We start from the raw sequence: 13,722 nt of genomic DNA, 5'->3' as shown, positions 1-13,722 counted from the left end.
AAATCCAAACAATTAAAACAGGACAGCCACACTGGCTTGCGTGTATTAGATGGATAGCTGTGTTACTCTGTATCCACAAAAACAACGAGGAGTCTGGAGGCACCTTAAAGACTAACAAATGTATTTGGCAATAAGCTTACGTGGGTAAAAACCCCACTCTTCAGATCAAGAAGTGGGTTTTTTACTCACATAAGCTTATGGCCAAATAAATTTGTTAGTCTTTAAGGTGCCACCGGACTCCTCATTTTTACTGGCTTGCATGATATTAAAAATGCAACAATATGAATATTCACCAACCAGAAAAAGACAAAGCTAAGAGGAAGCAAAAGTATTTTCAAAGTTTTGAGAGGCTGTTACAAATGACAGTGATCCTCCCCGACCATCCTGCTTGAGTAGCTGACTGCGTCACTAAAGCAGTTCACCAAGTAACTGTAGCCATCCTGATAGCAAGATGTGGCCCTCCACCAAAATCCACACCACAACCTATAAATACTGTTCGTCTTTTTATTGAATATTCAGGTAAATATTTCACATTAATACAGGCTACATAAAGTGGAGCCACTATACGACATGAAATTTACTCAACTTTTTTCCTTTTAAGTATGTAAACAATTATACATGTATTTACCACCGTAAAAGGTTGAAATCATGTAATCATCTAGTTCTCTGCTGCATACAAGTAGCATTCAGTAGTGTTTAGCCAAAAGCACTAGGTTCATCTGATTTTAAGTTCAAAATGGCTAAACTAACTGGAGAACAGAATCAGTTGAATAGGTAAATCAATTTGTTCTTACACAATGGGCAATCAAATTTTCATTGTTACAGCCCACAGAGAAAAAAATTGCTTAGTTAGGCACATTAAAAAAATCCCCAGGGTTCTTCCAAGGTCATAGGTTTCCCAACAAGGCTAAAAAGGATAGACCCTCTTAAATTAGTTGACGTATTTGAGATGCATATTTCCAATGTGAGGTGCCCAGGTGCCAGGCCAAATCTGCAGTGGGGAGAAAAAAATAATTAAGAAATACAGAATATTAAGAATATGCCCAAGTGCAAAATTCTATAATACAGTTCAAAACTCAGACTTATTGTGGCCCAATTTTTTAAACCTGGGTGTCTAAAGTTGGCCTCCAACATAAGAGTGGTCAGATTTTCAGAGGGGATATAGCTGTCTTCAGTGATGACCAGGTTTTTTGCATGAGTAGTAACTGGAAATGTAGAACCCGTCAGTGTGTATTATTAGTTTATCTTGTTCATAGCAAAGTGCTGAGCACTGCTGAGAATCAGGCCACTTATTTAGGACCCTAACTTCAGGTACTCAGGTTTGAAAGTTTTGGCCTGTAAACTGATCTTTAAAGCCCAGTCTCAAAAAAAAATTATGTAAACAGGCTCTCAGAATTTAAATACATGACAGCTGTTAAAATCTTTTGTTTTTCTATTAAGCACAAAAATATCAATTGAGAAACATGATAGAAAGTATCATTTTAAACATATGAGAAAGATACAAACAAATTTACCTGCTGAGCATCAGTACATTCTGTTGAATTTTGGACAACCTTTATCATAGGATTCCAAGCTGGATCTGGAGTATGAAGTCCATTAAAGAGAGGCCCTCCTGGGCCATCAGCTAGCTGAGGATGAGAAGGTATTAGAGCGCCTCCGTACATGGAAATCGGTAGACCCTAAAACAGCAGAAAGGACAATCACTGTACAGTGTAGTGGTTACAGACAACAACACCGGTACATCACATACAGAGTAGTATCTCATCTCAAAGAATCCCACAGAGTTTTACAGAACTTATGGGCAGAGATCACTTCATTCATCATTGAAATTAGAAAGAGGGGCCACTGTGCATCAGCAGTGCTACAAAGCAGTGTCATAAGGAGAGATGAGAATACCATACCCAGTTCTAGGAACAATTCAGAGTAAAGCAGAAAGCAATTGATTTTACTAGTGCTGGAATTTTGCAAGGCTCCCCATTCCAATGCACTGCAAAGTATGAATGAAAATGTGTTACCCAAAACGTTCAAATGTCATTCAAATCCTTATGCAACATTAAAGTTGCACTTACAATCATCTTGGCATTCTGTGAAAAAAATGGGAACGTGGTGCTCTAAGCATCAAGTTTGGAATGCTCAGACTCCTTGGAACAGAGGTTCAAATCCCAGCAGAACTAATTCAGCCCTTCATTTTCCTGAGATACCCATATTAAGTACCATCATAGTTTGAGAGTGGTTCTTTTAGATGAGTCTGCAAAGCCAGACATTGTGTCTGTTCTACATGGATTTCATGTCAAAATGTACTTGGGAAGTGCTCTCCTCTCCCATCAGTATACCACTTGTCATCCTAACCGAGCTGCAGGGACACTGTGTATAGTTTGAAAGCACAGTGGGATCCTTTAAGATGGAAGGTACTACACAATATTTTAATGGCCAACTGGAATAAATGATCCTTGAGTTCATAAAAGGCGTAGTGGCTTTCTTTTTAGCGCCTTACTTCCTTGGCCTCCACCATGCGACAGACAGTTTTCATAAACTTCTCCCTACACAGGACAGAAGGGGATACAGAGCTCTTTCGATACCTCCCTCCCTCAAATGTTTGTTGTCTCACTGCATATGATACGAAAAATCTTAGTCTTGGATTAAAATTACCATAACTCACGAAAAATAAAGACTGCAACAAAGTACCTTCTCTAGATGTAACTGTAGCAATGTTCTGAGAAGACTCCAGACTACACACATGATCCTAGATATTCCTCAAATGCTTAAACTGAATTATGACAGGGCTGAATTCTGTTTTTGCCTTGTGCTAGTTTCTGGATGTTAATCCCTCTTTACATAAACAATTCAACATTCTCCTAACCTCCTGCCACATGTTATGAAGAAAATTACATGATATTCACATGCCTAATTTACATCTGTAACTTGTGCTAGAAGCATTAAATATTAACCAGCCTGAAGAGGCGACCTAGTTCCATGATAGGAAGGTAGGTAGGAAGGAATCTAACACAGCAGGGGAGAATGGAAAAGTGGAGGGTGTCACCAAGCAAGTCCATGTATAGGCCTGGGGTATTAGCAACTAGAAATAATTTTTAGTTTCAGTTATAATGTGCCCTCAGTTTGACTAGTGTGTCTCATATGCCCAAAAGCGTTTCTGGGGTGAAGGGGAGGCTGTATGAATCTTCATATTTGCTAGAGCAGAGGTTCTCAAACTGTGGTCCATGGACCACCAGTGGTCCGCAAGCTCCATTCAGGTGGTCCGCAGATAGTTCCCTATAAGGTGCGTGCCTGGGCAGCTGCACATGAGAGAATGAAGGGCCACCCACCTGATTAGTGGAGCCATGCAGGCATGGCTCAACTAATTTGGTGCCTGGACTCTGAAGAAGACACACATGTAAGGTGACGTGGTGACCTTGGGGGGAATAGGGGATAGGTGGGAGGAAGCATGTGGGAGGGGGCAGTGCGGTGAGAAGAGAGGGTGGGCAGGGGGGGGAATTTGGGATGTGCAGGGCTGCAGCAGCCAGAGAAAGAAGCGACTTTTCCCAGCTCCAGGGCTGCGGCTGCCAGGAGAGAGACGGCCCTCCTTCCCAGCCTCAGCTCTGTGGCTGCTGTGGCAGGGGAGACCCCCACCCCCCCCTTCCCAGCCCCAGCTCGGGGGCTGCCACGGCAGGGGAGAGAGAGGGCACACCTATTGCATTAGAAAGGTAAGATTACTGATATTAAAATATATGAGTTGTGTGCTTTTATTTGTAGAACAAAAAAACATTAATTAAGGTTTTTTAATATAGCGCTTTTATCCAAACTGCTTTACAATAGTTAGCATATGGTACAAAACATTTGGAAAGATCATTAAGTGGTCCGCTGAGATCCTCAGCAATTTTCAAGTGGTCCACGAAAATGAAAGTTTGAGAACCACTGTGCTAGAGCAAGGGTGTCCAACCTATGGCCCGTGGGCCATACATGGCCCACCAGAGCATTTCATAAAGCCTGCAGCCTGCTTTAACACAATATACTAACGGCCGATTCATTAGAATGTTGTCATCATGTTTACATCATTTTAGTTTACACAAGTGTGTAAACAGACAATGCTGTACACAGAAACAACCTATCTAAATACATATGAAACAAGCTGAACTTAAAACAAAAAATCAAGACAGGTGACTTTACATCTCATTAAAATATTAACAATCTGTTTGGTGCGCACTAGGTTGTGCTTAGGTTTATGTGGCCCTCCTGTATATTAAGGTTGGGCACTACTGCACTTGAGAACATTCAGAGTTAAACAAATCTGAATGGACCAAAGGCCTTGGCAAAGTTGCCCCAACTGGTTCCAGAGAAAGGGCTTTAATGAAGTCTCTCTTGACAGATCACTTCTGGACATGCACTGTCAGACAAGTCATCTGCAGCCAGGCAAAACAACCCAGCTCCTTATAACAAATTCAACTTTCAAATATAACTTACTTTAGAAAAATCCACAAAGCTATTTGGCATAGGTTGGTGGAAAATGTTTGAGGGAGCCACGATTCCAGAATCATCTCTCTCCATTGGTTGATGCTGGGAAAATGTGCCCGGGTCTGATAATTGTTGATGCATTGGATGATTCCCCATTATAGGCTGGGACCAACCTGACAAGCCTTCTGGAAAGGAAGAGATTAAAAGTAGATGGTTATAATCAAATTGAGAACACTCTGGAATAAATCAATCAGCTACACAAACCATCTCCGCACATGTTAAGGATCTCAGAAATAAGCATAACAATGACGCAAAACAAACTGGGGCATTGCTCTGAACAAATCACTTTTCAGACCTCCCCAAAACTCACTTGTATTCTACCCTCACACCCCAATGACCTGTTTAACAAAATATGCACACGTGTCCTATCCTCAGCTTCATGGCTCTGCCTACATGGCCCTCTCACAAAGACAGGCTGCATAAAGTACTGCCCATGTGAGGCCCAGCTGCATGCAGACATTTTCTTTCCCTCCCATCACACACCGAGTTAGGCACATTAGCACATTCCATATCCATGGTAGTGCAAGGTGGGAGGCTCCACAGAGTCATACTTAGGACAGGAGCTGGTATGAGGTGAAAGGCGGAGAACTTTCTGAAGACTGAAGTGGAGAAGATGGTGAAATCTGGAGATGTGGGACTGGGCCTGATATAAATTTTCTTTCATTCTCCTATATTCCTGCACCAAATACCAAACCAATGTTTCAGCCCAACACTGAGCTAACCTTTAATAGAACTGCGATCTATGAATATTGCCAATTTGTATGACAAGTTTATAAATTTAGTCTGAAAAACAGCCATGATGAGATACCAAGGCTAATGGGATAATGTCAGACCAAATTAAAAAAAAAACGAGCTTTACAAAATTTACGACCATTAAAATTGTCATTTTATTTTGCTACATACACAATCTCAAAATTCCTAATGAAAACAATCTGCAGCTTAAACGCTGCGCTTTGTGATTATCAGTAAGAACTTGAAAATGGAACTACCAAAAACTGAATATAAACCTTCAGCTATTTAGAAGTTTTTTTTTTTTTTTTTTTTTTTTTTTTTTGAAAGAAATTGCTGTTGCCTGGAACAGAACTTATTTCATATTATTCAAGAAGAGTTATGGAGTAGAAAAGTAAAAATTAAGGACCAACAACAGCACTCAATCTGAATGCCCCAGTTTTTATTTGCTTGTCATAACTGTGACCTTATTTTTAAAAATAGTTTGAATGACAAGCTACTAATTAATGAAATGCAACCACAGCTTTCAGACCGAGTTTTAAATTTGGAGACCAAATTTTGAAGAAAAGGTAAAAAAACATTATTTGTTCTCATTCTAAAGTTACATTTCTGTTCAACAGATTTAACAGTATAGAAGATTTCAATCACTCTTTCAGAGATTATGTATTTACTGTGTACCTTTGCAGGATCTAAGCCAGGTGAAGAATTCTATATTATGAGAGAAAATTGAAATGGTTCTAGCAAAACAGATTTGGCCTGAAGAAAATCGGAGTCAGTCGTTACCCAATGAGGAACATTTTGACAAAGCCCACCCTATCTCTATCAATAAATTCTTTAGAATCTTGTGGGTGGGTTACAGATTATTTCAGGATCAATCATGAAAAACTTGGTCTGTCAGCTATAACATCAGAGGTATTTATCTCTGAAAATCCTGCAGAGTAGCTGAGTAAATGAACAGAAAAGCAATTATGAAACAAAACCTAAAGAAATACCTCTGTTCTTCCGAGACTTGATCCCATCCCAGGTGGGATACTGAGGCTGTATTAACAGCCCATCTGTAAAGAAGAGTATGTTTCTGGATTTGTACCCACATAAAGTGTTGCAAATCAATCACTTCTTTTGCCCTAACCTTCCTTTCTAATTGTGGTCCTTATGGGTCAGTTCCTCAGTGAATGAAGAACTTAAAAGACTTCCCCACTATATTCCCTTAAAGGATCAGAATATGCACATTTCTGAACTCTTCTCTCTATCCCTGCCAGCTCTCTGTTCGTGACATCCCCTTGATATTCCTTTTAGTTTCTGCCTTTAAAGTAATCTTACATGCAGTTGATAAAGTATATTTTGTTCTCTGGTTTAGAAGGGAAGACTTTTACATACAACTACCATGTATTACTTTATTATTTCAAATTTGATCCTCGAAAAGCACAAGTTTGGCATTTTGTTTTCCCCCTTGCTTCTGAGAAGCAATGTAGTGACACCCTAAAATCTGAGTTTGTTTTTTTTTTTTAAAAACAGAAAGCTTACTTATTATGTATGAGACTGACTTACCTGACACACTGTTAACTCCAAATGACCAGATACCACTATGTCCAACAGGAGCCGTAAAGTTAGTTCCTAAGGGGGTAGGAGTGACAGAACCTCCCTGTCGAATTCTAGCAAGCCTTTCCGTCCCAATAGGAGGTGGTACCTTTCGATCTTGATTTGTGCTACCTGCTTTTGGCTGGCCCAAGTTAGAAGGTGCAGAAGCAGCTGAAAGGGGTGAAGATGATCCTGATGAAACTGATGGAATAGGAGATTCACCTGGTGACAAAATATTTCTCTTGCTTTATTATACATGGAACACTAAAGTAATGTTAAATACCACAATTTCCCCTCTAAACTGCCAATCCGTATTCTGTAATGAAGATTATGAAAGGTGTAAAAGTTTATTGATTTATAATCCCTTGGAGCTAGTGAGAGAACTGAGTTACTTATGGCAGAATAGTCATTGTACTGATTTCTGTTTGGCCCACCGGAAAGATCCTTCACCAGTGATTGTGCATCTTAAATTAGTTGCATAAATGGTTACAACCACAGGATAGTCTGACATTTTCTAGATCTTCTTGTAAATATTTTAGATTTACTAGACAAGGACAAAAAACTGGAAGACTTTATGAAGAGATCTGCAAATCTTGGCCCAAATTTTCCAGGCACTCAACTGGCCTTGTTCTCAGAGGTGCTGAGCATCCCCAACTCCCTGTGGGATATAGACTCAGGGTGCGATTTTCCAAAAAAGCTCAAATGACTTAGAAGCATAAGTTCCATTGACTTTCAGTGGGACTTGTCACAGGTGTTTTTGAAAACCCCACCCTTAGTTTTGGCACCCAAGTTTATTTTGGCCTTTGTACTCGGAGTTGCCATCACTAAGATTCTGAATTGCAAAGACCCAAACTTCTCATGTGGCCACTCTCTCCCAGATTTGCTCCATAAAAGGAGAACTTCTCACTGTCACTTCAGACAATTTAAAAATGTCAGTGAATTTTAAGATAGACCTCCTACCCCGATATAATGTGGTCCCCGGGAGCCAAAAAATCTTACCGCGTTATGTGTGAAACCGCATTATATCGAACTTGCTTTGGCCCCCCTGCTCCTTGTCCCCTAACCGCCCCCTCCAGAGACCCCCCACATCCCTAATCACCCCCAGGACCCCACCCCCACCCAATCCCCCTGCTCCCTGTCCCCTGCCTGCCCCGACTCCTATCCACACCCCTGCCCCCAGACACTCACCAGCAGCAGCGGGAGGTGGAGCAACTTGGCTCCAGCCCGCTCCTCTCCGCCAGCTCCCAGCTGCAGCGCTCCGTTTCCTGCCACCGGTGAGTGCGGGGAGTTGGGGAAAGGATGCCCCCCCGCACTCACCGCTGGCAGGAAGCGGAGCGCCATGGGCTGGGACCCGGCTGCTCTGCTTCCGCCGCTGCCGTTGAGTGCGGGTGGATATCCCTTCCCCCAAGCAACACGCCTGGGGCCGGGATGAGGGAAGTGGAGCAGGCTGCTCCCAGCCCCTTGCTAATCTCCTGGGCCACTCTGGGCCTGCGGGGCCCCCAAAAGTGCCCCCACACAGTTCCTGCCTCCCAGACCATGTGAGAGAGTGTGAGAGAGAGAGAGAGAGAGAGAGGCTTGCTTTATGGCGTTGTATGTGAACCCGTGTTATATCGGGTCACATTATATCGGGTAGAGGTGTATATAAAATATTAATTGTAGAAGTCTCATTTTTAAAACCTTTAAAATAAAAGCATAATCCAATCTGAGAAAGTCATGCCAATTTCATCTGATGCAGTTTTACACTATAAGAAAGCTCCCCGTGTTATGAGGACACAAAAATTAAGCTTCTCTTCACTGAGTTTAAGGGTACATCTACACTGCAAAAAACAAAAAAAAAAAACAACAAAAAACCCCCCAAAAACAACCCCTGCAGCAGTGAGCCTCAGAGCCTGTGTCAACTGAATTGGGCTGGTGGGGCTTAGGTTACGAGCCTAAAAATTGCAGCGTAGACGTTCTTGCTCAGGTTGGGACAAGAATGTCTAGCCCCACTCTCCCCTTGCTACTTTTCAGAGACGAGGTCCAGGCTGAGCCAGAATGTCTATATTGTTACTTTCGGCCCCATGGTGCAAGCTGGAGTCAGTTCACCTGGGCTCTGAAACTTGCTGCCATGTCTTTTTTTGCAGTGTAGACATACCCCTAAGCCTCCTGAAGCTGCGTCAAGACAGGTAATACTAATGGAATCTATGGCATTTCACATAAGAGATCCATAAAACTTTTTGTGATACCATTTCACACATTTCCAATCTTTACTGAGGCTAAAAGCAATTACTGATAGTTTCTAAATCCACTGGTTGCTTTCCCCTCAAAGTCACAAATCAACTGGTAGCTAAAGACAATAACTAAAACACTAAAAATGTATAGATAATTAAGACAGACCCATGAAGTTCCTACATGAATTTGTAGCACTCGTCCAAGGATGTGGTGAAAAATGCTGTCTGTTAAAGCTGGGAGTCCCAACAGGTGCTGGCCCTTGAAGATAAACCCGTTGTATGTTTGCTGAAAAACCGGTCAGAGGAGCTGAAGAGGCAGCTGAAGAGCCGTTGGATGGATCTAGAGAGGGTAAGCCTGAAATAAATGTAAAACTTATGAAATATACCTATTTGGAAAAATACTTCACGGCACCATGAAGATTCACTGCTCCAAATACAATTTAAACTTAGTGTCCAGTCACCCTTTTCATGGGTATTTACATGTGTAATGAGTTTTTGCAGGAAGTGGAATGAAGAGGCTGAAGGGCTGCTATATTTTAATCAGCCTGAAACTTCTGAAGTGCACAAGTTCAGCACCGTCAGTTTCAGATAGGCTAACATGATAAAAGATGCCACCTTTATTAATACATTACCCTTGCAATAGTAGAGGAAAGAAGAAACACCTAATATCAATAAGGGCTGCTGCAGGCAACACGCTAAGCAGCATGTGAACTGGTTTAGGTCACCAACTTCCCACTTATGTATTTTGCCTGATTACTGCATCATACTGTGGAGGAATAGTAACATGCTTAAATTAGTGTCAACTTATGCCATTTCAAATGTGTTTCTCTGGCTGATTAGACAAGTTTGCATAATGAGGATCAGTAGCATGAGACTGTGTCCTAATGCTACATGAAAACTATGCTCAAAGTCCAGTTTCTCAAGGCTCCGAGATACTTCTGAGAGATTCTGTTTACCAACTACAAGGGTTAACTTAACCTGGATCATTGCTACTCCAGATCTTACAGAAGACCCTCAAAATCAGATTCACACTGTGAGGGCGTCTGCTGTGTGTGGTTTCAAGGCATTGTGATGGTGTTACAGCTCAAGGTATGCCAGCTTACTGTAATGCATTTTAATCTAGTACACACAAACTGGGTCCTCTAAAATGTAGAGGAAGCATAACAAGTGATTGAAATGGATTCCTTCTGGTTTTGTCTGGAGCCTTCTAAAAGGAGCATGCAAGTCTGTCCCCAATTCTGTAAACTGCTTGGACTAGCAGACATGAAAAGTGAAGGCAGGACAAAAAGACAGTTGTCCTGAATGGACCCAGAGCCATAAACCATGTCAGGGAATCACAAGTATCTGGAAAGAAAGTGAGCAAATTGGAAATCTCTGCTTTCAATCTTAATTTTCGGTATCAGTGGACGGGGAGAAAAGTACTCAAATTCTGCTTACGACATGAAGGTTCTCGTCAAAACTCCTACTTTAAGACTCAAGCAAGTGAGGAACTTAACTGGGCTTTCTGCTCCAATCCAACTTACAAAAGTGAACTCCAAGAGACAGTTTGTGGAAATCCAAGTATTCTTAACTGTTCCTCAAATGGACAAAAGAACTTTAGTGAAGAAGAAACTTGGAGAACAAACCACTGCGGAGTCTTACAGGTACAATGTTATATCTAGCAGCCATTTTGTTAGATCTCACCTTACTGGTACAACATATAAAGATACTGTATACTGGCCCACCAGCAAGGACTGCCAGACTGCCTAAAGCCCAGGGATGTTGCACTCCACAGCACAGTAGTGTAAGTCAGTAACAAATGGGACTTTTTGACTTCACAGATCTATGAGAAACCTGTAATTCAACTATATACCATCAGCCAAACAAGCTCCAATTTCGATAGACAGAAGAACACTCTTTCCTGTGTGGCTAACCTGTCACTTCAGCCTGAGGTAAGCACTCAAGTAGTACATCCCACTTCATCTCAGGAGAGATAAAAATGGATTTAAAACTGGATTTTTAAATTAAACACAGGTTTGTTATTAAAAATAAGCCTATTTAAAATTTGAAATTATGACATCCTATGCTAAGGCCTAAATTTACTCTAATCCACTAAAATAATTTAAATTAAATAAAAAAAGTTAAGCACTATCTATTTACTGCCAAAATTTTAAAGAAAGTCAAACCACTGAACTGGTGAGCACCACTAGAATAAGAGTTCACTGAAGTGCTAAACCAGCTTCTGTCAGCACTCGCCTCTTCCACAGGTGCAGAGAAAATATTGTCTTCACTTCAGTTCAATGATTAGTTCACTCAAAGTTAAAAAACCAATAGAAGACTGAAAAAAGAGTAGGAAAGCTTGTTTTCCAGTCTATGAATAAAAAGGAGGTGTAAGGATAAAATCCTTTTAAAATCCTGAAGGACATAATGCAAGAAACAATCAGTTCAATTAACTGAAGATACTTCCTTTGTTTAATAAATCTGTTATATTTAAAACTAAAACATGTGTTGATAAAACTTTTGATAAAATGAGTTATTTTTGCATTTAGTTGAATTTGAGTTCCCAATCAAACAGAACTTAACACAAATTAAAAAAAAACTAGTAAACAAGAAATGCATTATTCACCATTTTCTAATATAGTAAAGATTAAGAATCTGAATAAATGCAAATTAAGCTATATACCTGTTTAAATAAACATATACAGATGTGTGTCCTGGTTTGCAAAAAGCGTTATTAGTGTAAAGGCTATATTTAGTTGCAACTGAAAATGTCTTAGGGCTCGTCTTCACGTACTTTAATGAAGACACTACTACGCCAATGGGAGAGCTTCTCCTGTCAGCATAGTTAATCCATCTCCTTGAGAGGTGGTAGCTGTGCAACACAGCGCTGTCGACATGGGTGGTTAGGCTGGCATAATTATGTTGCTCAGGGGTGTGCATTTTTCACACCCTGGAGCAACGCAGTTATACTGATATAGATCTGTAGCGTAGACCTGGCCTTAATGGTTATCACCAATGAGAATCAACCTCTCTTTAGGAAAATAAAAAAATACAAATGCAAAACACGATTAAAATTGATGGATTTAAATCAAGATTTCCTGCTTGCTAATTTAATCACAATGTAAATCAATCCACCCTGCTTTATCCCATCTAAAAGGCTGACTTCAAAGTCTGACTAATGAACAGAACGGGACAAGGAGGGTGACATCTATGGAAGTAAATGAAACTGATTGTGCTAGTTGCTCTTCTATACACACACATCTGTAAGGGGATGATGCTGGAGCAGGCCAAAGACCACTGACGCTTTCTAGATACCAAGACCTGGACAATCTGAATAGATCTGAAAAACTATTGTTCTTGTTACTCACCATCAACTTAAATCCTTTTCCCTAAGAAGAGACAAGTGAACACAATCTGAAGAGCTTCAGATTCCAGGCAGGGTGGCAGATCATGTAATTGACTAAAGACCAGACAAACTTTTACTTTTGCCTTCTGGTTCTGTGGTTAGAGGATGTAACAGACCTCTACATATGGGAATGCCAACTATAGGACTGGGGAGAAGAGGTGGCACAACTTTGTTTTTTTAAAGCATATAATCAGTTTGTAAGTGCCCCAGCCAAATTCCAACTTGGATAATCTTCAGTCTGTCAAAATCCCCTTGTTTCAATTGAAAAAAACATTCCTCACTTTTCTTCCAAGAAACACTTGTGTAAGGTGTGTTGGAGCATAATTCTTACCATTTCTAACCCAGTGGTTTATGTAGAGCCTAAAGCACCCTAATATACTTGGAGTAAAATGTGTGAGGGATTTAAAGTGCTGTAGCCATGTTAGTCCCAGAATATGACAACGACAAAGTGGGTGAGGTACTATGCTTTACTGGACCAACTTCAGTTGGTGAAAGAGACCAATTCTGTGTAAACTCAAAAGAAAGCTGGTCTCTTTCACCAACTGAAGTTGGTCCAATAGAACATCTTGCCTCATGCACCATGTGTGTCTCTCAGAGATTTTAAGTTATTTTACAGTTCTATCTTGTAGCATTTTGTATGAAAAATGGGTAACTTTAGAATTTTAATAGTTACCCGCTGTGAAGGAGTTTCATTTTCCTTTACAAGCATAATTGCCTTCAGAGCCATTCTATGTACATAATCCGTGGGATGTGAGTGATTTGACAGATTGTCTATTTACCACATCTTCCTGAACAATGGGTGGATGTCAAATTTGGCTATCCATGAGAAAAAGAGGAGCTGCTAAAAAGGCAGAGTTTCTGGAGTCCATTGGAGCAGGACTTGACAATTCTACTACAGTAACTCCTCACTTAAAGTCGTCCCGGTTAACATTGTTTCGTTGTTACATTGCTGATCAATTAGGGAACACGCTCATTTAAAGTTGTGCAATGCCGCCTGTTTTGTCCACTGCTTGCAGGAAGAGCAGCCCGTTGCAGCTGGCTGGTGGGGGCTTGGATCCAGAGTGGACCAGCAGCCCCCCTATCAGCTTCCCTAAGTTCCCTGTGCAGCCACCACCCAGCAGGCTATCAATTGGCTGCAGTTCGGCTGTCCCTGCCATGAGCTGCTCCTGCCATCAGCCTTAGAGCTGCTCCCCAAGCCTCCTGCTTGCTGGGCGGGGGGGGGGCTGTCAGGGTGTCCCCCTCCCCCTTGCTCCTGCACCCCGCTTACCTCATCTCCATAGAGCAGGGGGACTCAGGGAGCTTCCTGGCAGC

General features: G+C 41.2%; 1 protein-coding gene across 13 annotated transcripts in view; it reads right to left on the bottom strand.

Annotated features, from left to right (window-relative positions):
* Positions 1-490: 490 nt before the first annotated feature.
* The window catches only part of ANKHD1 (ankyrin repeat and KH domain containing 1), a 207,021-nt gene continuing 193,789 nt past the window's right edge, over positions 491-13,722 (bottom strand). For 4 of the 13 annotated variants that reach the window (XM_074960743.1, XM_074960744.1, XM_074960756.1 and 1 more), the window contains 6 exons: positions 9,193-9,381; positions 6,787-7,038; positions 6,231-6,293; positions 4,459-4,634; positions 1,515-1,679; positions 491-991 (listed from right to left, as the gene is read on the bottom strand). In XM_074960743.1, the coding sequence (XP_074816844.1) occupies positions 932-991; positions 1,515-1,679; positions 4,459-4,634; positions 6,231-6,293; positions 6,787-7,038; positions 9,193-9,381 (905 nt within the window). In that variant the 3' untranslated portion in view covers positions 491-931. The remainder of the gene's footprint in view (positions 992-1,514; positions 1,680-4,458; positions 4,635-6,230; positions 6,294-6,786; positions 7,039-9,192; positions 9,382-13,722) is intronic. The other 9 variants (XM_074960746.1, XM_074960748.1, XM_074960745.1 and 6 more) reach the window with 9 other exon arrangements.

Source organism: Natator depressus, chromosome 8, assembly GCF_965152275.1.
Source record: "Natator depressus isolate rNatDep1 chromosome 8, rNatDep2.hap1, whole genome shotgun sequence".
NCBI classification, from domain to species: Eukaryota; Metazoa; Chordata; order Testudines; family Cheloniidae; genus Natator; species Natator depressus.
This window is presented reverse-complemented; position numbering and strand designations above follow the sequence as displayed.